This window comes from Pecten maximus, chromosome 18 (genome assembly GCF_902652985.1).
Source record: "Pecten maximus chromosome 18, xPecMax1.1, whole genome shotgun sequence".
Lineage (NCBI taxonomy): Eukaryota > Metazoa > Mollusca > Bivalvia > Pectinida > Pectinidae > Pecten > Pecten maximus.
The window spans coordinates 8974660-9001921 of NC_047032.1; the positions used below are offsets into that span (position 1 = coordinate 8974660).

Consider the following 27262-nt stretch of genomic DNA (forward strand, 5'->3'; position numbering starts at 1 on the left):
CTCTTCTGCAAGAAATAAATGCAGTAGTGATGTTCGTTAACAAGAATCTTTTATTGTTCAGATCTTTGATACAAAAGGATTTGGGCAGTAAATACAAAACCTGCAAAGCCCTCTCCTCACAGTCGAGAACAGTATACATGCACATTACAAAATATTGACCAATTCAACAGGAAATACACTGAAAAAGTATTGCTATTAGACTATTAAACACGATAATGAATAGGAAATGATGTAACAAAGCTAATAAATAATTTGTATGTCATTATAAGCAGTGTTTAACGGTGAAATCAGTTTGTAATAAATAAGAGACGGAACTGTTAGATACTACGCCATTGCGCATGCGGCGTGACCTTTCTGTGACATATACTCCCTTATAAAGTATGACGAGACCGGCTTATGTTCAAATTCTTTATAACTTTGCACCTTTCGGCTCATCAGTAGACATGCGAATATTTATATTACAACAAAATCATATTGATCGCTTTCGCACCACACCCACACCGACAAATGGACGTGATATCTAACGTTTAGTGTAGAGAATGGCCATAACATTATTATAGTAAATTAAAATACTTATACATTGACAATTGCTGGCATATTGTAAAATTCTCATATTGTAAATACCAAGCATCCATCATGTAGATATATTTATTATATCTTCACCCAATACACACATATGTATAAATAAATGTGCCTATTCACTGATATACACATACAATTGTATATAACACATTTATACATACATCCTCACACATAATCATCAATGTATATATAATATAAATGAATTAGGATTTATGGTCGCTTCAATATACCCTGGTATTGTTGGAGCGTTAGGCAATAACAGCTGTATTGTATCTTCAATGATTCATGACAAAATATTACTTTAACAACATCTGTATAATTCATTACATTCCAAACATTAAACAAGTATTGAGCAGAACATATTTATTGGCATAATTTACATGGATGCCGACGAATGTGATGATGAAAGCGATATGCTGTAAAAATACATATTTAGCGGTTATCTCATTTTGGCGTCTTTCGGGACTAGAAGCATTACGCTAAATTATAATTCTTATATAAAATAATTTGGCACGTCAATTTCCTCAATGCGCTAATCTGATGTTAAAATTTGAGTAGGCCAAGTTAAGTACGTTTACGGTAAGGGGATGACAGATCCGATGTTTATAGTATCACAGGAACAAATTACTGGTAATGCTCGTCTCATATGCTAGCAAGGAACTGAATAAAATTAGGTTCTCTGAAATCAATGACCTGTCGCGTAGATCTTTGTGAAAAGGTATGTCAACATGTTAATATAAGTTTCGACGCATCGAGTATATAACGCACGTGTACTCGTTATGGAAAAACTTGACAAAACATGTTCAATGCTATATTGCAAATTGTATTCAAAACAAAATACAAGCGATCAGGGACGACCGACAGTGAAAGGACTTACAGAAGTATACAATATGAATTAAGGTTACCGAGTCTGGCCTCTGTGTCACAAGCTGAGTAAGCCTATATACAGTTCAACACGACAGGTCATTCTGGTCGGACTTGCAAGAGTGTTATACTCGCTTGAGCATGTTTATCTGTCTACGAACAACGACTTTTTTCTACGCCGTATACGAAATACACCACATTTACGTTCAGCATGATTATACCCCCCCCCCCCCCCCCCCCCCCCACATTATTTTTACGTAGAACTACATGTAGTTAGTTTGAACATCGTATTGAAATATATAAGCATTGCTGGATGGTACATTGAACACTGGTGGGGTGTCTGCCTTTGTTCGACAATATGAATTCAGGACTGATTCAAGACTGCTTCAACGTAAATTCATGGGTGATGAAGTATGTCTGCGGCGAATATCACTTGGCTAATAAATACCTGAATCGGGCAACGATAAGGTAGAATAAACCAGAGGGCAGCATTTCATTGCTCCTACATTTGGTTGATAGTATGGATCTAAGGGCAGATTTTAATTATCGTCCTTCGATAATGTTGATTTGAAGGGCGAAGCAAACCTGAATGTCATATAACATGCTTGTTCGGAATTCGTTACGATTGAATTTCCTTGAACAGCTAAATTCATATTTTCTTTACACTGGTTTAAAGTTTTCCGAATGAAAAGAGGTTGACGAAACCATTTTGAAATGCCCTTTTGGACACTAGAATTTGTTCCAATCATTTGAATGGATTAGATCGTTTGGGATATGAAATCATGTGCTGACAGTGTACATGTATATATGTGTGATTTTGATGTGGATTTACGACTGATGGAATATCTCTTCCACCGACAACACCTTGTTGGTCAGACTGCCATGATGTCTGAGATACCGACATCCTTCTAGTTCTTTGTAATATTTGTCATCCAGAGACCGCATCATATCATCGATGATCTCATTTTCAACCTGCTCCAACTCCCTTCGGTGCTGATAAGTCGTCGTCATGTCTGCACGTAACTCTGACATTGACTTTGGTTTCCGCTTCCCAAGCTCGCGTTTCACTTTGCGCAGATGTATGTCGATTTCTTCCGTATCAAACGTTTCCGGGACCTTGTTGGACCCTGTCAAGTTTCCTCGAGATGAATTCAAACTTGAGGATGAACTTGAATTTGATGTCACACATTTTAGTTTCATAATTGGTTTTACGTGAACAAGAGTCGCAGGAAGTGACATACGGCGCCCCCTTGGATTAATTCTACTTAGGGCAGAGCAAGTTTCACAGTTATGAATTCCTCTTGTGGATGAGATATGCGAACCAACACAGTGCGCATATTCGTCTTCCGGTTTATCTCTAGGAGTCGACAAGTCTTTGATTTTTCTCCTCAGGGATTGAACCGATTCCGCCTTTCCGAAACTTGCTGCCCGGGAACGAGGCTCGTCGTTGGTTTGCACAATGTCGAAGGAATTTAGATAGTCTTTGTTACCCCTCCTCTGGAGATATATGGGTGTTGCATGAGAAGCTATCGTCATATTTATCCCACTCTTTTTGTGCTCAATCACGGAAATTCTATCCTCAAGTTTTGCGTTCAGTTTTTGTAACTCCATTGATAACTTCATAGAATCAATACTGTTCTTTCTCGACAGTGTCGCCATGGCTTATCTGAAAGAAAAATAAACATGAGAAGCATTAGTACATGTATTTCATTGCGGTAGAGGATGACATGTTCATCACTAGCGGATCCAGGGGTGGGGGGTGGGGGTCAGCCCCCCCCCCCCCCCCCCCCCCCCCCTTTTTTTCGGATGAGGAAATTTTTTTTATAGCCTTCAAAAAAAAACCCGCCTTTGCCCCCCACCCCCCACCCCCCACCCCCGCCCCCAAATTCCTGGATCCGCGCCTGTTCATCCTTAAATAAAAAACCTATTAGTTCAATAACTACCCGAATTAGCACACAACTTTAAACTGGGGAAGTAATTGCAACTCTAAAGCATTATCGTGGGCTAACTGGACAAGTTTATATTTATATATATATATATTGATTATCGCCCGAAGGGATCATTATCACATTCATAACGATATTGTTCACTTGTTAATCTACTAAACTTGTGTAACTGTTCCATGTTCTATGTCTATATGTGATCGTTTGTAATTCACTTGTGTCTTAATAAAGTGTCAGATTAGCTCGAAAAATCGACAATTTACTTGTCGGTACTGTCGTTATATATATATATTAAGATGTTGCCAGAATATCTTTAACCTTACACCTGAGTAATTAAGATATCGATACGTGTAAGGAGATATCATATCGTTATCATATTATCTACATGGTCGACAGCTCTGACATATTAAATCGACCCGCCTGGCGTAGTTTGCTGTGACAATATTTTTGAACATGTTCCAATCTAAATCAATGTCATTTGGAATTTACTACACATATTTAAACATAAACAAGGTTAATATTGAGACGTAAACACTTTGTTTACAAAAACACAACCGACAGGTTTTATATAATTAAACAGTTTCTGAACCATAGTGTCGATACTTCATTGTTTAGAAACCTGCCTAAATTATGAGGTACAGGAAGATTTGATTTTGATCGATCATTTTTGTGACCAAGCTGCAAACGCAAAACGAATGCAATAAGAAATATATAATATAGATGTGCGCTATTTCACATTTTACTGTTTATATGATCGCATTTCACATTTTATTGTTTATATGCTAGTATTTCACAGTCTACTATTTATGTGCTCGCATTTCACATTTTACTGCTTCAAAGTCAAAAACATTCAATTTGTTGATGGGAGCAATGACTAAACCGTCGTGTCTTATATAACTTAATCCCAACGTATTTAAGATATTAACACCACAAAAGTAAACAAAAAGGTCTGTGTTTCCATTAAAATGATGATTTCTGTCAACAAAATCAAAAGGACATCAATACAGTATACACATACTAAAATATCTCGGGGACGAATCAAACACCTCTAAACCACTTTACACTGCATATGTTTTTTGGTACCTTTACCACTGTTAATTAGAACATTTGTTTAAGATAATGTTGTTTTTTTCTGAAATTATCCAATGGCTGTTAATACTGTTTTCTACACCAAATTCGTTCTGTAGAATCGAGATGCCTAAGTAAGGTGACGTCAGACCGTAATGAAGGAATGTGATAATCGCTTCATTTGGAAATATATTCTGGCCCGGGTTTCATCAACATTCCTTAACTTATAGGAAATTCCTTGGCTTAAAATTTCCCATAGGAAAGCATGATTGGATTTAAGGGGAAAATCTTAGTCAAGGAACTTTCCTTGAATTCCGTAATGCTTTCATATGGAAAATTTTAAGTTAAGATCGAAATATTGATGAAACTGGCTTCGGGATGTTTCCAAAAAAAATACATATGCCCAATGTCGCTTTGTTCATGAAAGCAGTAATCGGTTGACCATTGGTAATTTTTTCTTGAAATTATATTATTTATAAAAAATATTCGGATTCGTGCCAAACATACTGAGTTTAAAACACTAATTGTAAGACAAAGTAAAACATACATACATTTTCGGATTCGCCCGCTAACATAAAGGTGCAGGTACTCTCCCTCTCTTTTCCCAAAATAAATCAACCAGTAGTTGTCCGGTTATAGACGGGTGTTCAGTCCGGAAATCAATCTTCGTTATGAGTCCGCGTTCGGATCGACACCTGTTATATACCCACGGCTCTACGTTACGTTTTATCGTTGTTACTTCATTATTTAAATTTAACGTTATATTTCACAAGTCGACAGAAAATAACACAAGCTTTAGGAGATGGTGTGTATCTAAAACAATCTGACTTGATTGTCTTATTAGCATTAAGAATTAAATAAGACAATGTTTTTTTGGTTTTTTTTAAATTTAAATGTTATTGAGAGTAAATTAAGCTGCCAATGCCTGGAGATATGTTCTGTGTATTGGCCCCACAATAACACTGCATTGTGTTCCAAAGTCAGACGTACGACCGATCAATCACGTATTGATTCATCGATACATCGGGGTTATAAAATCTATATTTAGTAACAAAACATTTAATTAGCCTTATCGAAGAAGTTTTAACATTTTAAAGGTTATAATCAGCCGAGGTTAAAAGTCCACATTAAGGTACTGTTAGAACTGAGAGGATCGCGTTACCCTAGCTAGTCCACATGTTGAATATTATACAGTTACTTCATACCTTCCCAGGGTAAAGACAAAAACATTTGACCCAGGGTGCTGTTAGTTAACCATTTAATATATTATACGAGGCTGTATAAAACTATGACCGTGTACCACTGCAAAATGAAATAAATAACACTTACCTATTTAGTTAGTAACATATTTAGCTTAGTTAGGAACATATATAGTTTAGTTTATAAAATATCTAGTTCAGCTAGTAACAAGTCTAATTTATTTATGGTACATGTCAAAATTCTAGTTTAATTAGTAACAAATCCAGTTGTTATTATATATACAAGTATAGTCTAGTTAGTAACATTTATAGTCTAGTTAGTAACATTTATAGTCTAGTTAGTAACATTTATAGTTTAGTTAGTAACATTTATAGTCTAGTTAGTAACATTTATAGTCTAGTTAGTAACATTTATAGTTTAGTTAGTAACATTTATAGTTTAGTTAGTAACATTTATAGTTTAGTTAGTTACACATCTAGTTTAGTTAGTTACACATCTAGTTTTGTTAGTAACACATCTGGTTTAGTTAGTAACAAATCTAATTCGACTAGTAACAAATATATTTTAGTCAGTAACTAATTTAGTTTAATTAGTAACAAATCTAGTTTAATTATTAACATATCTAATTTAGTTAGTAACAAATGTAGCTTAGCTAGTAACATATCTAATTTGGTTAGTAAAAAATCTAGTTTAGTTAGTAACTAATCTAGTATAATTAGTAACATATCTAATTTGGTTAGTAAAAAATCTAGCTTAGTAACATATCCGGCTTAGTTAGTAACATATCTAATTTAGTTAGTAACAAATCTGGCTTAGTTAGTAACATATCTAATTTAGTTAGTAACAAATATAGTCTAATTAGTAACAAATCGACTTCAGTTAGTAACACATGTAGTCTAGTTAGTAACACATGTAGTCTAGTTAGTAACACATGTAGTCTAGTTAGTAACACATGTAGTCTAGTTAGTAACCGATAGAGTTTAGTCAGTAACAAATCAAGTTTTAAATAAGTCGTACGTACAAGATATAATTAATTTTATAGAGGTCTTGGAATGTTGCCGCGTGAGGCACAAAATTACTGTTTACATAAATATATATATAGTGACAAAACGACAAAAAACATACCTTTAGAATTCATTTTCCACCAAAACTTTACAAACAAAATATAAACTGTTTTTATTGATATATCCCTGGACGACTTCCGAGAACTTACACGAAGGAAGAAAGGGCGTGGTCATGAATATCTATCATTAATGATCAGTGTTTTTTTTTTATGAAATATTCATATTGTGCTGGAGATACAGGTTGTTGAAGACTAGAAAGTTAATAGTAGACATCATGATCTTATTGTGAAATATTACATTTTCCTTAGCAATAGCTGACGATGATCGTTAAAATACCTGATAGTTTGTCGCCACTAACCCGATTCTCGTTTTGAGAACATAGCATCTCTTGGATGCGCGAACTTTTCACGCATAACTGGGGTCGTCTTATCAAGATTTGTAGCACAGTATTAAGCTGAGGGGGTCTTTTGTAACACAGTATTAAGCTAATTTGAATTGAATTGAATTGATATGGTCATGAAGAGGACTCATTGAAAAGTATAAACAAATTCCGTATAAGACATAAGCCCCCTAGTGGAGTGCACGGTGCTACAATTCATAAACATTAATAACGAGAAAACTGGGCAGAGTTCCCACGTGGTAAGAGATCTACCTCAGTAGAGTACCTATCGCAAAATGTAGATCCATCGGATACAATAGACTATTGTCTCGTGACGGCGCCCACTCTATAGATAATACACATTACGCTCCTGTTTACATTCCACTGACCTTCACGGTTAACCAACTTTCTTGACAACAAATCAGTTATTTTATAATGTTCATTTGTGAGATGTACATATCAGTAGATTGAAGTAATTTAGAAATACATAGATATATGATATTTACTTATTTGTAAATTGTAACTCATTTTTTCATACTCTATCGTAGAACTAAGACACTGGACAATAGATTGACATGAGGGTGACGAGAGGTCGTTTGTCGCAACCTGATCCAATATGTACGACTGCATGTAAACATCGATATTGTCTGTGTGGGTCTGTTACGTCAGCTTTGTCAACATTTACATGTAAATGTTTTCCCTATAGGTGATTAACCCTGTCACAAGATAAATCAATAATATCCACAATACGTCGTATGTACGTTAACTAAGTAGGGTTAAGTTCTGAATCAGGAAATGGTAATTATTATAACAATTTGGTCCGCTGCTCTGTGAAACCATGACCTCACTTTATTGTGGTGTGAAAGGAAGGAGTTATGAATAAACATCCTAACATTATTACAGGCTAAAGAGAAAATCCCCGCTGACCCTGAACAAGTGACATATACTCTCCATTTTCACTCCACTCCTTCCTTCACAAAATCTTCTTCCCCAAAGACAACCGCAATCCAGATTCTTCAGCTTTAAGGAATTCCTTCAGTCTTCTAAATCTCTAATAGGAAGCTTAAGTGGTAATTAAAAATATCCGATCCGCGCTGGGGTTCCACTACCACACGGCTAAAGGAAAATCCCCGCTGCTTTATATTCTATCATAAAAAAGGGAACAACACATAAAAAATATAATAATCAGTTAAATCACAGGGTCAGTCACCCGCACTTCTGTTATGTAAGGTTTATTATTTTGATTACATTTCCTTCCATATGGATTTCCATACTTTGTGTACCCTTTCGTCACTGAAGGACGAAACGTCGGAATGGTGCAGTCTTAAATACATCATTGACGAGTCCTAGAAAGACGACATATCTGTAAGGTACGGTTTTATATTCATCACTGACGAGTCCTATATAAAGACGAAACGTTCCTATGGTGCAGTTTAAACTTTTATATTCATCACTGACGAGTCTTAAAAAGACGAAACGTCTGTAAGGTACAGTTTCATATTCATCACTGACGAGTCCCAATCGGACGAAACGTCTTTATGTTGAAGTTTTACATGTATATTGCATGTATAGGTAAAAACGATCTCCTCTATCTATCATACCTTATTGAAATGTGCATCCTTTACTTGATTCGAACTGATGCATTTGAAATTATTTTTCCTTTTTAATCTAATCTTTTCGCCGACTGAATTAAAAAACATGTCAATTTAAATCTGTATATTTCATATCGATTTTAACGGTTTGATTTCCAGAAGATTCGTTGGTGCTCTAATGCTCGATCTTCATATTCCACCGGAAACGAATGAGTAGATGGTATACTACAATTCATGACGACAAGGTGTATGTGTGATAGTAAGTGTTTTATCCCTGACTAAATCACATACAAATCAAAACCTCTAACTTGTAATAAAATAAGATAAATTTTATTACCAGTGCAGGACCTTTTGATCCTCTATACCGGACTCCAATATAATTACAATAAATAAAATCAATAAATTGTGACAACAGTTACAATTCCTATATAATTTCATACTTATAGTTATATAAAAGTTCGTGCTTTTCCCAATGATTATCTAGTCTGTTTTTCAAAGAATTTACTGTTGGTGCTAGGACAATATGTTCTGGGAGATTGTTCCACATTCTAACAACGCGCACACCAAAAAAGTGTTCCTTATATCTAGCCGAGAGTGCTGCGGATATAATTTGTATCATGTCCTCTTGTTCCGTGTGTTTGAACCTAATGAAAGACGAGATCTTAGCGAGTTTCGATTCATATTTATGAACCGATATGTTCCATTCAACAGATTCTGTGAAGCCCAAAAGAAATCTTCGAGACCAGTGATTAATTTCTTGTCCCGAATACCATGTATGTCCCTCAGAATTCTGTCTAACGGCGAACAAATGCAGTAGAGGTCTGTGTCATTACCAAGGGAGCATTCTAATTAATTACATACATGTATAGTGAATGTTTAGCAGAATTACAGTACATGTATGTACTTTCGGAGTTAACATTGCAGATTTTCTTACGAACTTCAGAATTCTGTATATAAATACATAAATCCTGTATTCTAAGTGTTACTTACATGGTGGTTTATATAGTGACTTTCTCGTGTTGTTAGTGTAGAGTAAGAACTATACATGGTGTTATATAGTGACTTTCTCGTGTTGTTAGTGTAGAGTAAGAACTATACATGGTGTTATATGGTGACTTTCTCGTGTTGTTAGTGTAGAGTAAGAACTATACATGGTGTTATATAGTGACTTTCTCGTGTTGTTAGTGTAGAGTAAGAACTATACATGGTGTTATATAGTGACTTTCTCGTGTTGTTAGTGTAGAGTAAGAACTATACATGGTGGTTTATATGGTGACTTTCTCGTGTTGTTAGTGTAGAGTAAGAACTATACATGGTGTTATATAGTGACTTTCTCGTGTTGTTAGTGTAGAGTAAGAACTATACATGGTGTTATATAGTGACTTTCTCGTGTTGTTAGTGTAGAGTAAGAACTATACATGGTGTTATATAGTGACTTTCTCGTGTTGTTAGTGTAGAGTAAGAACTATACATGGTGTTATATAGGTGACTTTCTCGTGTTGTTAGTGTAGAGTAAGAACTATACAGAGGTTATATGGTGACTTTCCTCGTGTTTGTTAGTGTAGAGTAAGAACATATCATGGGTTGTTATATGGTGCCTTTCCTCCGTGTTGTTAGTGTAGAGTAAGAACTATACATGCATGGTGTTATATGGTGACTTTCTCGTGTTGTTAGTGTAGAGTAAGAACTATACATGGTGTTATATGGTGACTTTCTCGTGTTGTTAGTGTAGAGTAAGATAGGTCGCTTATTAAAATAATCTGTTATCGAAAAAGCGAAAATATGCTGCAAAACAGTGCTTTTCGGGAAGAAATATCTACATGACATTGTTTGGGATAATTGAAGCGCCATTCCTGATCGCATTTCAGGGATGTGTTCATTTTACATCGTTTTTTTTTTTAATAGAGGATATCTAACAGTATTTTCAGTAATACCAAATATATTTCACGAGTGGGGCTAATATTTTGTATTTTTTCCCACTCCGTGCTGCCGCTCGGAAAATATCAAAATTATAGCACACGAGTGAAATATATTTGGTATTACTGAAGACACTGTTAGATATTCTGTTGATTACATTTTTTATCAACGAAAAACCTACCCCGTATGCTAACTAGGCCTACAGCGAAAGTTTGCATACGGTCCAGGTGCTGACATATATGTCGGGCTTCACTAGTGAAAAATATCACTTTTATAGAATGAATAATTTTTTGATATTTCACTGCTAAAAATGTAATAAAAACCTTTTCGGCCCGAAAAAGCCCCATTTAAGAAAGGAAAACAGTTTTTGTGCCAGAAAAAAAAGTAAAATGAGCAACTCATTCATTAGCCACCAAGAATTAAGTGGGCTTTTACTTATTCGCCCGAAAAAATGTTGTTGAAGAAAATAAAACGGCGATTTTTCGCCCCATTACACTTTTTGTTGCGAAAAAGCGCCATTTTATACATTTACTTAAAAAAAACCAGGACCTTTTCGTTTTTCTTTTTTTTTAAAGCAAAAACATTCCCTAATGTACTAACCATACAGCACACTTTAAGATAGGTCCACGTAAGGTAAATTGTAACAAATTCTCATATTATTTCCAATTTCATATGATTGAATGAACTAAAAAGTGACATATTATTTTTGTTTAAATCGGAAACTGCTTTGTGTAGACTTTCGTAAACCACAACAAAAAATACACGGATCCAAGTTAATTGATACATCTCAGACAGTTTCTTTGTTAACGTTATGCGTTCTAGAAACGGCGAAATTAGTGAATTAATAAATTAAAGTTCATAACAAATGCATAGTGACTTGACACGAATTCCCAAACCATGGTTTAATACAAGCATGTGGTTCGTGGGTTCAGAATTCCTGCAAAGTCCCTATATATTTCTACTTTTACTTCTACCATTTAACGACCTCCTTCAACATGGTGAAGATTATGTCATGTATGTGTGTGGCATGGAATGAAAGGAATAGCTAGGGGATGCAAAAAACTCATAAATACATTTTTTCATGGGGAAAAAAACAGGGGGAAAAACCAAAGGAAATTGTTAAAGTTTGTCATTATCGATATAATAATTAAGTTCGCTTATTGTTTAATTAATCATTTATTGTATGATACATTTCATACACATACTTCCCTGATGCTTATTATTAAGTTATTTCAGCTGTGATTATCCCATTGGAGCCTCACGATTTTTTTTTTTGAAAAGCTGAGTGGTCTCCCCTTGTCCAAAGCCGGAAGTACTTTTCGGATGTAAACATGGCTGAAAAGTGGAGGGTGTCATTCACAAGATAACTGTCGAACTCTGAAGAAAATACAGGGAATATGTGGACATTTTAGAGATTTGGTAATGCATGGAATTTGTTCCTTTTATTTCCGTGTTGTATATTTATGTTCATTCCAGGTTATGTCCTATCTGAGCGGAAGACTGGTCATTAACGTAGATGTAATTTTTCTCCATCCGTCATCATTGACATGTAGTACATTAGCTGTCAGGCGACAATCGAATAAGGCATTATTCTCTCCTGCTTTTATTTATTAAGTCATGACAGCTGGATACAGGTATGGGCTTCTATTCCATGCAGCAAATATATTGCTTAAACAAAAGGTTTTTAATCATCGCATGTTTTCTCTATGATAATACAGCTGTAATGCATGTACATGTACGTATATACGTACATTGTACACTATTTATAGCCTGTACGAGGGGGAGTGACTTATGTCCAAGTCAGACCTTTGTTGTTATTAACTTATTGCTTCCTTCAGTTTCGTAACTAATTGTTTACATCTAAGTATTGTTTGAGATAAACTACAATAGAGCAGACTAATACTGAATCATACCACTTTATATTTATATATCTGTATATAGTGTCAAAAGAAAAGTCCAACATCAATTCATGGGGCACCTTGTAAAACAATATGTTGCCCGAAATTTACTGTCATTTAAATATTTTTGGCATGAAGTGTTAATTACCGCATTTTTCTTCTATGAATTATACAATATACACCTATGAAACTATTACATGTAGAAAAGGAAGGTCATTGTCTAATATATATATGCCCAAATGCAAGTCAGTCTGGCTGTCTTTTTGCAAAAGGCAAGTTTTTTTTTAAAGTTTCCCTTTAAAAAAAAATTTAAAATCAAATTTGGAAGAAGACAACAAAACTGTTTTGATACGACTGTGAAGGGAAATCTAGGTAATTCATAATAGCGCTCGCGATCGGAGCTATCTTGCTAGGTCGAACAGGAAGGGCAGTTTAGCACTAATGTTGATAGATAGAGATTTTTGCCTGTTCATTTATTTTCTATCTCAAGGTGCTTCCTAAAAGCTGAATTATAAATCATTCTTTCTACTCTGTTTAAATTATTTCCGTTTACCACACAATTGTCAGTAAAGATTGATCATTGTATTTGAATCGTTAATATTTCTGTTTAGTAAATATTTCTGTTTAGTAAGGAATCTCTATGCTTATGATCAGCTAATCAACTTTAATATTATTACTTGATAGATTATAATTAGTTATGTATAGTTTCACTTTAAATTATTTGATTAAATGATGGGGCCACGGTGGCAGAGTGATTAATATAAGGTGTCCTGACATGTTATCAGTGGCTCTTCATCTCTTGGCCGTGAGTTCGAAACCCACGTGGGGCATGCAGTTGCCTAGTACTGACCGTAGGCCGATGGTTTTTCCGGGTGCTCCGGATTTCCACAATGTCCAAAACCAGGCACATCCTTAAATGACCCTGGCTGTTAATAGGCATTAAACAAACTAAAACCAAAGATAGATTATATTCATCTCTCTGACCATTAGACAGAAGTCAATAAATTGGCACTACAATGTATCTGGAATCATTTGAGTATGATGACACTTTAATCCTGCTATACATTTATGGAAAATTGACAAGTGCAGGGTCTGTTGTATCTAATTGAAAACAGGGATCGATTCGGCTACCACATAAAATGTCATAAAAGTGTTTGTATGAATTCTTACAGCGTACAGCAAGACCAAAGGAAATGTCAACTTTGGAGTAATAGTTTACTGAAGACTTTTTACATGTTCCTCGACCTAATAAAATTCATATGAGTGAAATCTTGTTGATGATTCAGGTAACAATTAAAACAGTTGTTTCATTTATTATCAGTCAACATTCAAAACTCTCCCCCTCGTGTGTTGGGACCAACCCGTCAAACTGTTTCTCTCTGCCTGCGGCCTCGGGGAATCAGTTCATCGGGTTGGTCCCAACACCACGGGAAAGAGTTTAGTACTGTTGACTGATCAATAAGGCATGAAACAACTGTATACTGTTTGTGGACAATATAACTCAAGACTGAATCATTACTTAGAGATGATGTTTTGTGATAAGTTCCACTTTATAGTGGTGAAGGAGGGGAAAAATTTAGTCCAATTAATGGTGTATTTCTTCAAACTAACTTAATTTTCTTGTGTAAAGAATACTGATTAAAAATAAGATCCCTTTCAAATTCTTACTCATGATCATGAGTTCAATTTTCACCCACACAGGCAAACACATATCTCGTTAATGCTATCTTAACTCAACTTTACCCAAATTGCTCTGGGTAGCATGCTATGGGCGTCTCGTATGTTGTTCAGTGGGTAGTCACCAACTACTACAATAAGACCCTGCATCAAAATGACCCTGGCTGTCATGAGTTTTTCTGGTGGCTTTCTGGGGCCGTTAATGGGCCCCATTCGCAATTGGAATCATTTCATTTTAAAAGCCAAATTCCCAAAATTTGCAGTTTAATCCTGAAAAAATCTTTCCTAATTCACCGATTTTCTTTCCAAAATGAGACAAAAAGACCCTTCCCAAACCATTGAGAAAAAACACTGGCTGTTTACGCCAGCAAAGAAACACACAGTTCAACAATTATGGAATAGCAAATCATAGCCATATCATAGTTCTGTAGGAATTTTCTAAATATTCATTTGACTTGTGTCCCTGTTAAACTAATATGAAGATAGGAGTGTTTGCTGTGCTTATCAGTAAAATCTTTGATATCTGGAATCGTTAAGACAACTTAACTGGCTAGTGTTCTCTTCAATCATGGATTGAGAATGTGTGTATTGAGTGGAATAAAGTATGTAGGGTGTCACTTTTTTCAGTGTTGAACCAAACTCTTTAAAGTTTTGATAACACATGATTATGTACATGTAGATAATATAAGACACACCAGAAAAAAAAAAAAAGTTTCTGAGTTTTGTCTTGTCCCTGTTCACCTAGACACACACTTATTTATCTGACTCATTTATTAAGTATATATATATATGTAAACGCTTGGAGTCGCTATATATTGAACTATTTATTAGTACAACATGATACAATTGTGACAAGCTGTTGTGATGTTATATAATTAACTGTCTTGGTACTAAAATACTACCACAATGAATTAGTCCAAAGATATTACTGTAGTCGTAATAACCTATATATGTATAAAGTTTATCTAAATACCATTTAACACTTTATCCCATTGTCGATAACCTACAGATATAATCAAGTGACTCACTGCCTTGTAGGTAGGGTGTAAGTATTGTACCTTCTGTCTCATTACATGACTGTAGGAGGTTACTAAATTAAGGATCTATCTTTTTCTTTTTAAACAACTTCCTTTTTCCTATGTTTCCCTTGAAACTGCGTGCCTCACTGTTGTGCCTTAGTTTAATGAGCTTTCGTCCCTTTGAGGAAAATTTTGGTTTCTGTCTCCTGAACGAGACATACCAGAGTCTATAAAATGGTATTTTATTACGAATTCTCCGAAACTAAGCAATAGATATCACACATATTTGACTGGTAGCATATCCCTTTTAGGTAGGGATTCAAAATTGAACAAATGACGGGGATGACAACCCTACCCCCCACCGCCACAAAGCAAGACGGTCGGGTGACACATATACTTATGAATCATTCTTATTTCATATCTCATGAAACCATGTGAACAATACAGGCCCTCTGGGGCTTTTGTATGAGGATGGGAGTGTAGGGGACACGTGACAGTCACTGTCCTATATGAGGACGGGAGTCTAGGGGACATGTAACAGTCACTGTCCTATATGAGGAGGGGAGTATAGGGGACACGTAACAGTCACTGTCCTATATGAGGATGGGAGTCTAGGGGATACGTAACAGTCACTGTCCTATATGAGGACGGGAGTCTAGGGGACATGTAACAGTCACTGTCCTATATGAGGACGGGAGTCTAGGGGACACGTAACAGTCACTGTCCTATATGAAGACGGGAGTCTAGGGGACACATAACAGTCACTGTCCTATATGAGGACGGGAGTCTAGGGGACATGTAACAGTCACTGTCCTATATGAGGACGGGAATCTAGGGGACATGTAACAGTCACTGTCCTATATGAGGACGGGAGTCCAGGGGACATGTAATAGTCACTGTCCTATATGAGGACGGGAGTCTAGGGGATACGTAACAGTCACTGTCCTATATGAGGACGGGAATCTAGGGGACATGTAACAGTCACTGTCCTATATGAGGAGGGGAGTCTAGGGGACATGTAACAGTCACTGTCCTATAAGAGGACGGGAGTCTAGGGGACACGTAACAGTCACTGTCCTATAAGAGGACGGGAGTCTAGGGGACATGTAACAGTCACTGTCCTATAAGAGGACGGGAGTCTAGGGGACACGTAACAGTGACTGTCCTATATGAGGACGGGAGTCTAGGGGACAAGTAACAGTCACTGTCCTATATGAGGAGGGGAGTCTAGGGGACACGTAACAGTCACCGTCCTATATGAGGAAGGGTGTCTAGGGAACACGTAACAGTCACTGTCCTATAAGAGGACGGGAGTCTAGGGGACACGTAACAGTCACCGTCCTATATGAGGAAGGGTGTCTAGGGAACACGTAACAGTCACTGTCCTATAAGAGGACGGGAGTCTAGGGGTCACGTAACAGTCACCGTCCTATATGAGGAAGGGTGTCTAGGGAACACGTAACAGTCACTGTCCTATATGAGGAGGGGAGTCTAGGGGACACGTAACAGTCACTGTCCTATATGAGGACGGGTCAGTCTAGGGGACACGTAACAGTCACTGTCCTATATGAGGACGGGAGTCTAGGGGACACGTAACAGTCACTGTCCTATATGAGGACGGGAGTCTAGGGGACACGTAACAGTCACTGTCCTATATGAGGACGGGAGTCTAGGGGACACGTAACAGTCACTGTCCTATATGAGGACGGGAGTCTAGGGGACACGTAACAGTCACTGTCCTATATGAGGACGGGAGTCTAGGGGACACATAACAGTCACTGTCCTATATGAGGACGGGAGTCTAGGGGACACATAACAGTCACTGTCCTATATGAGGACGGGTCAGTCTAGGGGACACGTAACAGTCACTGTCCTATATGAGGAGGGGAGTCTAGGGGACACGTAACAGTCACTGTCCTATATGAGGAGGGGAGTCTAGGGGACACGTAACAGTCACTGTCCTATATGAGGACGGGAGTCTAGGGGACACGTAACAGTCACTGTCCTATATGAGGAGGGGAGTCTAGGGGACACGTAACAGTCACTGTCCTATATGAGGACGGGGAGTCTAGGGGACATGTAACAGTCACTGTCCTATATGAGGACGGGAGTCTAGGGGACACGTAACAGTCACTGTCCTATATGAGGACGGGAGTCTAGGGGACATGTAACAGTCACTGTCCTATATGAGGAGGGGAGTATATATAGATCTAGAGGTCACCCAACAACCAGTCATACAATATAAAGTTGGCCAGCATTACTACCATTGAACTGTTTTAGGTTCTGAATAATATAATCTATTTTCAGTGATAAGATTCAAGACTTCGGCTTTGACCTCTGATTAGCAGTGCATTACCTACAAGAAATCAACATATATATAAAACTCACACGCTGCTTCAACACCTAGGCATTGACATATTACTTCATTTTCCAGGACAAATTTTAATTGTGAATATCAGTAACATGCGGATGTGTTACTTTGAGATAATGCTAGCTATATAATGATAGATGTTAAAGTGTAGTGATAGCTCTCTGGACCATTGATTTGAAGAAGCAGAATGAATACCAGTACATATATTTAAGAATTCCTGTAATTTGAATTCTGTCAGTCAGATCTCAAATATCATCTTGTGGAGCTTAATTTGTGACTGTTTGGATGAGTTCCAAGACATGTACGTACACATTGCAATTTATGTTTCATTTTGACCACTTTTATGATGGAGATGAGGGCTGAGTATGCGTTTAGTTTACCGTATTTATCCACAAGTAAGCACCTGCCCACAAAAGAACTCCCTTCTCCATCTTTGTAGAATTATAATTTATCAATTTTGAACAATTGTTTTTATTACTGAAGTTCTATTGTCAAAAATGTTGAAATTCCTGATATACAGCTCTTGTGATGCATACCTGTACATACATGTGGAGAATATTTCATTTTAAATGTTTAATTTTGTCCCATTGAACAATTGATTTTATTATTGAAGTTCTATTGTCAAAAATGTTGAAATTCCTGCTAGTCTGAGCCAGAAAGGTTACCTTATATACTGTATATACTGTACATGTAATCTCCACTTTTTACTGTTGTCAAAAACATCTGGTGCTTTTGTGGTCAAAGTAATTGTTTGAGTGACTAACATTAATTGAATTAATGTATACATGTATATATATAGCTAAAAGTTACAGTATTATAAAAACATTTTATAGCAAAATTTGATCTTTGAAGCGTGAATATATTACCACCATATATATACACACTATATATGCATTTTAAGATATTGTACACAAAATATTTCGATAACACGGTATCTTAATAAATTGTGTTTTTTGTTCTAGATGGTGAAATTTTCCATCATGGAGTTTGAAAAGGTAGAGGAAACGTTGTGCTAGATTGGCGACAGGTGTGTTTTAACCATGACAACCAAAAGACCATCCTTTAAAGAAAGAGCATTTGAAAAGTTGGGTTTTAGTCCAAGGTAAGTCATGCATGTCCATAAAGTAGTTAAATAACTATGTCAGCATTTGTAATGTACCAAAAGTACATGCTCATTTCGTTTTAAAAATTTTGTATGCAAATTTTATTATTACATGCCTATATACTCCCTCTGTAAACATCTGAAGCGGCAGTCAATTCAGTGATATGTTAATTGTTGGGGTAGGTCTATAATATATATATATAGATGAACATTACAAATAATTTCATTTCACATTGTACCTTTACATTATATATATACATGTTAGAGAAAACTTTCGACAAGAATATATACATTATTGTATATATATATACGTGTGTATCTATGGTATATATAGGTGATCTATCCCCATTACATCCAGATTGCCCCCAGGTAAGTGGATACCTGCACTGTGCTACTGTATATTCAAAACTAATTACCTGTATCAATATATTTACCGGTATATATACTTTCCGAATAATTTAACCAATCGGAAAAGTATTTTTAAATTTGTTTTATATGCATGTGCAGAATATTTAGAGCCCATCAAAACTATCTCTTCTCCTGGTCATTACTTAGAGGAAATCAAATGTCAGGAGTTGGTGAAGATATACAACTATAGCCTTCTGATAAGGTTGATACATGATTTTATTAACCTGAGAAAAAAGTATTGTCCTAGGTTGGATTTTTTTCTCAGATCAATGCCACAAAACCATGTATGGACTTAAATAAAAATGCTATACAAAGTAGTTTTATATAGAGCATGACAAAATTTTCACTTAAAGAACCTACAAATGAAAAGTATACCTTTATAAACACTAGAACTACACACTCCAAACAGTATAACTATTCATCAAAAGTACATTTTATTTATCAATTTATAGATAATATAATTCTTCCAAAAGTCTTTAGAGACATTTCTTGCCTGAAGTTGTCTCTGCTATATATTATGCACATTGAAGACATTAAACTTTGTCAGACATTGTCAGACATTGTCGGAGATTCAGGGGAAGTAATTCGTACACTGTAATCTATTTTTGGAACATATATGGCGAGTAAATAAGCATTTTTAGGTCACCTGAGACGAAGTCTCAAGTGACCTATTCTAATCGCCTTTTGTCCGTCGTCGTCCGTCGTGCGTCGTCCGTTGTCCGTCGTCCGTCGTGTGTCCGTAAACTTTTTACATTTTCGACTTCTTCTCCAAAACCACTTAACAAAATTCAATGAAATTTGGCAGAAAGTTTCTATGGCTGAAGGTCAACCAAAATTGTGAATTATATGGTCCCCACCCCCCAGGGGCCTGAGGGGTGGGGCCAAAAAGGGTCAAATTGACTAAAACTTCAAAAATCTTCTTCTCTACTCTCAGATATGGAGGAGTCAAACACTCTTCATAGATGAAAGGGTCTTGTGGTGCTTTACCAAAATTGTGAATTGCATGACCCTGGGGTCTCACGTTTGCCCCTGGGGAGGGGGTAAACTTTACTATAGTTTATATAGGGAAATCACATTTTTGACTATTATTTGTTTGATTTGTATTGGAATTCATTCTAACTTGTATCAAATTATCGGCATGGGATGACACTTTGATGGTATGTACATGTTGGCCCTAATTGACCCCCAGGGGCTGGTGGGCGGGGCCAAAAAGGGTCAAATTGACTAAAATTTCAAAAATCTTCTTCTCTACTCTCAGATGTGGTAGAATCAAATACTCTTCATAGATGGAAGGGTCTTTAAGGTGCTTTACCAAAATTGTGAATTGCATGACCCTGGGGTCTCACGTTTGCCCCTGGGGAGAGGGTAAACTTTACTATAGTTTATATAGGGAAATCACATTTTTGACTATTATTTGTTTGATTTCTATTGGAATTCATTCTAACTTGGTTCAAACTATCAGCATGGGATGACAGTTTGATGGTATGTACATGTTGGCCCTGGTTGACCCCCATGGGCTGGTGGGCGGGGCCAAAAAGGGTCAAATTGACTGAAATTTCAAAAATCTTCTTCTCTACTCTCAGATATGGTAGAATCAAATACTCTTCATAGATGGAAGGATCTTAAGGTGCTTTACCAAAATTGTGAATTTCATGACCCTGGGGTCTCAAGTTTGCCCCTGGGGAGGGGGTAAACTTTACTATAGTTTATATAGGGAAATCACATTTTTGACCATTATTTGTTTGATTTGTATTGGAATTCATTCTAACTTGGTTCAAATTATCAGCATGGGATTACAGTTTGATGGTATGTACATGTTGGCCCTGGTTGACCCCCAGGGGCTGGTGGGCGGGGCCAAAAAGGGTCAAATTGACTGAAATTTCAAAAATCTTCTTCCCTACTCTCAGATATGGTAGAATCAAATACTCTTCATAGATGGAAGGGTCTTAAGGTGCTTTACCAAAATTGTGAATTTCATGACCCTGTGGTCTCACGTTTGCCCCTGGGGAGAGGGTAAACTTTACTATAGTTTATATAGGGAAATCACATTTTTGACTATTATTTGTTCGATTTGTATTGGAATTCATTCTAACTTGGTTCAAATTATCAGCATGGGATTACAGTTTGATGTTATGTACATGTTGGCCCTGGTTGACCCCCAGGGGCTGGTGGGCTGGGCCAAAAAGGGTCAAATTGACTGAAATTTCCAAAATCGTCTTATCAACTATATGTTAGAATCAAATACTCTTCATAGACTGACCCCATTAGGACGGATGGGTGGGGCCAAAAAGGGTCAATTTAGTTGGCCGAAATATTTCAAATCTCAGGTGACCGTTAAGGCCCTTTGGGCCTCTTGTTGATTAACTTTTTTAGCATGTTTTAATGGGTAGTCATGATCATGTGACCTTATTTCAGCCAACCAGTTTCATTTATTCTATTACTTTTCTAGCTGTTTCATTATTATTTCTATTAAAAAATCATCATAAATGTTTGTCAGTTGCAAAGACAATTTTGTTATTAAGTTCCTCAAACCCCTTAGTTAGAGAACTCCAGCACTTTTTCCCATTTCCTTCTATAACTTGTTATGGACAAGAGATATACCATAGAGTTTTTTGGCCGTTGTGGAACTATATGGAGGCTTTGAATTCCACTGCCAATTATTGGTCAAATGTTGCAGCAAACAAGCTTTGAGGTCCCTGATTGACTGCAGTTTGGTGGAGATTTGCATTCATCAAGTTTTGAAGCCCTCATTGGTTCAAAACTTCTATTAATCAAGCTTTGATAAACTATCCAGATTGCTATCCTGTTCCAAGATTCCTTGTAATCAGATCAACACACTTGAGTTTGAGACAGCAGACATTTTAATCTATATTACAGTAACATGTATGATTTGAGCTACATCAAAGTAACATGGTGTGGGCTACATTAATATAAGAAACATGGTTTTGGCCTAGTAACAATATTGGTTTGGGCTACATTAAAGTAACAGGGTTTGGGCTACATTAAAGTAACATGGTTTGGGCTACATTAAAGTAACATGGTGTGGGCTACATTAATATAAGAAACAAGGTTTTGGCCTAGTAACATGGTTTGGGCTACATTAAAGTAACATGATTTGGGCTACATTAAAGTAACAGGGTTTGGGCTACATTAAAGTAACATGGTTTGGGCTACATTAAAGTAACATGGTGTGGGCTACATTAATATAAGAAACATGGTTTTGGCCTAGTAACATGGTTTGGGCTACATTAAAGTAACATGGTTTGGGCTACAACAAAGCAATATGGTTTGGTCTTTATTAAGACAACATGGTTCGGGCTTCATAAAGGCAACATGATTCTGGCTTCATAAAGGCAACATGGTTTGGGCTACATTAAAGTAACATGGTTTGGGCTACATTAAAGTAACATGATTTGGGCTACATTAAAGTAACATGATTCAGGCTTCATAAAGGCAACATGGTTTGGGGAGTTATTATGTATAAGATTACTTATATACCTGATATTCTGTAATATTTCCAATTACTCTGCATTATCATTATACATGTACAACCTTAATTATCAAACAGGTAAGAAAGTTATCAAATTATAATTCTCACATAATTCCCATTGGTGAAATTGTATGAAGAACAATTTTGTGATGTTGTCACCAAATTATATCATTTTGTCTCACGTCATTATATGAATATATTTTTGATGTCACGGAAATTTGAAATAATTGATGAACAAAAAACCCTGATTGATCAATATAACTTGTAACAGGTAAATTGTTCAAAGGTGAATATATAGCCTCAGGGTTAAACATATTGATTAAAATGTCAAATTGATGATTTTCTGCTTGTTTTTGCCAGAAATGTCACAAGTCATGTACATGTTTCATTGACAGTACAAAATTTGACTTTCGAATGTAATAACACGGGTTGAATATAAGAAAAACTTAGATTTAAACAGAAACAATTTTATATATATATATATCAAAGTGTCTTTGGTAAGTTATAATTACAGAGGAGCCCTCTTATTTGCATATCGGTTATTTGAATATCCCGCTTATTTGCATAAAATTCTCAGGTCCCGATTTTTTTCTTCATCTTTGTATTTCAATCCCGTGTATTTGCATCGACTAAAACACCGACTCCCGCTTATATGCATATAAAAATTCCCAAAAAATCGAAAATTTTTAATTGATTTTAGGGTATTTTTGTGATTTTCCCGTAATAAAAGTTTTATGAAATGTGTTTTAACTTACATTATTGATTCGACACGATGTACAACGTTATCTTATCATTGGTTCACACTTCGTCATTACAGGTTACGTTCGATGCATCGATATCGACATTGTTATTATTTAGACCATATCAGTAGCAATGTTTTTAAAAAATATATTTTTAATGCAAATAACGTAAACAATCATATAGCGCCCATTTTGAGTACCTACCTGACGATCTACATGTGTATAAGAGGGGCCAAAACCCAACTCCGCCTATATGAATACTCCGGTTATTTGCATATTTTGTCATGGAAAAAAGGCTATGCAAATAAGCGGGTTGCTCTGTATATGTATTGTCCAGACATATAATTTTCACAGGAGTGCAGACAAAGTAATCATAATGCACTAATTATATAACATAATGTGTTATTCAATTTATCTGCTATCCTGTGAGAATGACAAGACAATAACGAAACAAAGGTAGCAGTTTAAAGCTTAAATATTTAAAATCCTGTCATTATCATATAAAGTTAATTCCGCAAGACCTGTGTTATAACTGGCAAATTCTGGGTATATTACATGTATGTTGATAATATTGTGAGAACACACAGATAATATAGACAGACTTTATCATAAAACAGTCAAGAACAGGTATGAACAGTGAAAATATGCATTCTTTGTTACCTGATCAGATGTTGATTTAACAATTGAATTCCAACAATTTTTTTTTCACTGAAGTTTTCCTTTGTGTGGCCATGGGTGAAAAAAATAAACCTTCAATTGCATCATTTTAGTTTAAAGCAAGTACCAACAGAAGGTTACAGACATTCTTCCTCTTCTTATTTGGTGATCAACGAAATCTTCTTACTGAAGAAAAATGTTGATATAAATGTATATATAAATGTAGCATGACTAATATGTATATATAGTTATCAATTGTTTGCTAATGGACGAACTGTATGACCAGTTCCTTTGTAATTGCCGGGACAAGTGTGATCTTGTGTTCTTACACAATGGTATGGCCATAAGGCATTTTTATTTCTATACAAACATTTCATCAAATCAAAGTGAATCAAGAACTGCACATCTTCACTAAACAAACTATATTAAATGTTGTAGACAATATCAGTGAGATTGAACATTCTCCTGAGATATATGCATTCTACTTATTAGGAACCAGTTCTCAACACACGGAGGTCATAGTATAGACTTCCCTAGGATTACACAAATAACACATCCAGAAACTGACGAAATTCTAAAGTAATTTAGACTTTTATAAATACTATTGAAACATGAACACTGTGAAAAAGATCAGAAGTCGCTTAGCTAGTGGAAGAAAATATGTACGATACAAATTACTTGTGACAAAACAGCGCTCAAGAAAATACACACAGGATCTGAATGCCTGGCCATGGTGAGTGCAACACAGTTTGAGAATGCAATCAATGTCTATTGGGTCACCTTGTTTCTAAAAATCACCCAATCTTAATTCAAATTTAATTTTAGTATTAGATCATGATATTTGATCATATACAAAGTGTATTCTAGTTGTATGTATTATGAAATAAAAAAAATGGTATTGTTTTATATATGATCACTTTCCCTTTGAAAATATGCGGTTCCTATAGTATATAGGGCAGTATCTTGTTGAATATTGAAGTATTCATGCTATGTAAAACAATAAATATGAACAGCAAATTACCCGGTATGTGCAGGTACCGGTGTTTAGATTGAACTTCAGGGACCAATCAAATGTTTTACCTATGATTCTGCTTCAAAAATATAAATGCACTCCCTTAAAATAAAAAGAAGTATATGAATGTGCATGTTGACAGCTAAGGAACTATAGCCTACATGTAGTGAATTTAAACTGTAGAACAGGCTTTTGTTGCTTCATCTTATACAAGCTGGGAGCAGACTTCAATTAGAGGAAATGGCACAGAGTAGATTTTTTATGACTTAAGTAGTGAAAAAATTGGGCAATCACCACCTAAAAGTGAGTATATAATTGACTGACATTTGGTTGGTTAGGTTCGCTAGCTAATTCACAGTGTTCAGGTGATGCAACAGGGTGGAATTCCTGTCTTTCTGAGCCTGTTGTCTTGTAATTATATGATGTTACAATATCCATGACCTTCAAGGGGTCACGGCTGTACTTGTCTCAGGAATAGTCACGTCGCCTATTAATTCATAGTGTTCCGGAGATGTGAGAGGGTGGCATTGTTCTTGTCTCTGTGTCAAGCTTGTTGTCTCGTAATGATGTCCATCTTAATGTCATGACCTTCAAGGGGTCAGGGCTGTTCTTGTCTCAGGAATACTTATGTCTCCTATCAGGAGATTCGAGAGGGTGACATTGTCCCTGTCTCTGCGTAGAGCCTGTTGTCTCATAATGAACGTCATGACCTTCCGAGGGTCAGGGCTGTTCTTGTCTCAGGAATACTTATGTATGTATAGCCTGTAAGATCTCAGGTGTCCAGGTCTGCTGTCGTCGTCTTTAGGCCATTAACAGACAATTTATTCTTGCCTTGCATTAATTGTAAATTTTATTCATGTGTGTCAGTACACAGTTACATGTCGTACCAGGTAGATGATAACTTTCTACTGTTACATGTCGTACCAGGTAGATGATAACTTTCTACTGTTACATGTCGTACCAGGTAGATGATAACTTTCTAAGAAAGTCTAAAACCATTGCTATTCTTTAGCAAAATAAAAAAAAAATCTGTTTTTAATATTGTATTGTTAAGAATAGAGATAACTAGATGATCTTTACTAATGATAGGTCTAATTTACTACTAATGAAAAAATGATTGTTCAAATATGAAAAAGAGATATATTTAAGATTATATGCAATGTTATTTATCCGGAATAAAATAAATTATCAATAATCATGCACTCTGAAAAGATTGTTTTCAACAGGAAAAAAAAGTTTCATTGGATAAAAAGATTATTTTTAGCATAGAAAAGATATAAAAAAATTGTTTTGTTTAATTAATTTTTTTTCCATTGTGGATATGTTAGTCATTCAAAAATAAGGGATAGGCTTATTCACGTTAAATGTGGTTTAGTCATGAGAAATCATGCCTGATGGCTCTGTTGTCACCACCTAGCTAGGTCCTCTCATGCATATTGATGACAATAAATTTGACGATGACTCCTGGGTAATGCCAGTTAAGTAACAGAAGCTTTACCTTCTGGAACACCTGGTCTTAGTCTCCATGTTATCTTTATCTGGATTTTTGAGGGGCCACGATAGCTGAGTTGGTTAGAGTGCCGGCCATCTCAGGTGAAGACGATAGCTGAGTCGGTTAGAGTGCTGGCAATCTCAGGTGAAGACGATAGCTGAGTTGGTTAGAGTGCCGGCCATCTCAGGTGAAGATGATAGCTGAGTCGGTTAGAGTGCCGGCCATCTCAGGTTAAGACGATAGCTTATTCGGTTAGAGTGCCGGCCATCTCAGTTGAAAAACCCTTACCCGTGTTGGTTTGTGTTTCGCTGGCAGCTGAGAAACAGACTACTGTCTGTGCCCTCAAAGTGGTTGTGTCTATATGGGCAAGATATTTTACCCTTATGGCTCTGCCATGGTACATGTCTCCAGTAGTTAATATAATAAGTTGTTCAGTGAGGTAGTCACCAACTACTACAAGGAGACCCTGCCTCAAAAGGACCTTGACTGTTGATCATGGTACAATAAATTCAAACCCCTAATATTTTTTTGCATATTTCATCATATTTTGCCATTGTTTTTGTTTACATATCTGTATTCTCCACTTGTATTATATCGTTATAAGTTTTTTTTAGCCTATGTATTCTCCACTTGTATTATATCGTTATAAGTTTTTTTTAGCCTAAGATCACAATTAAAGCCACACAATACAAATCTGTATACAACAGAGATTTTGCATGTCAGTACATGTGACCTTGACGTGTATATTATCTTAGTAAGCGAGCAAAATGAAAACACATAATGCAGT

The 27262-nt window shown here is 36.0% G+C and overlaps 2 protein-coding genes across 5 annotated transcripts in view; one reads left to right on the forward strand and one right to left on the reverse strand.

Annotated features, from left to right (window-relative positions):
- Positions 1 to 1701: 1701 nt before the first annotated feature.
- On the reverse strand, positions 1702 to 5109 carry LOC117316098. The gene is made up of 2 exons (XM_033870590.1): positions 5009 to 5109; positions 1702 to 3112 (listed from the first exon to the last, which is right to left on the reverse strand). Exon 2 carries the CDS (start codon positions 3103 to 3105, stop codon positions 2275 to 2277), a length of 831 nt encoding a protein of 276 aa, XP_033726481.1. The 5' UTR covers positions 3106 to 3112; positions 5009 to 5109; the 3' UTR covers positions 1702 to 2274.
- A 6814-nt stretch (positions 5110 to 11923) lies between these two features.
- The window catches only part of LOC117316573 (oxidation resistance protein 1-like), a 91319-nt gene continuing 75980 nt past the window's right edge, over positions 11924 to 27262 (forward strand). For all 4 annotated transcript variants that reach the window (XM_033871229.1, XM_033871231.1, XM_033871230.1 and 1 more), the window contains exons 1-2: positions 11924 to 12028; positions 18537 to 18676. In XM_033871229.1, the coding sequence (XP_033727120.1) occupies positions 18615 to 18676 (62 nt within the window). In that variant the 5' untranslated portion in view covers positions 11924 to 12028; positions 18537 to 18614. The remainder of the gene's footprint in view (positions 12029 to 18536; positions 18677 to 27262) is intronic.

Bases quoted from the DNA above. Each gene is read 5' to 3' on its own strand.
- LOC117316098 (XM_033870590.1), bottom strand. From the start codon at position 3,105: ATGGCGACACTGTCGAGAAAGAACAGTATTGATTCTATGAAGTTATCA.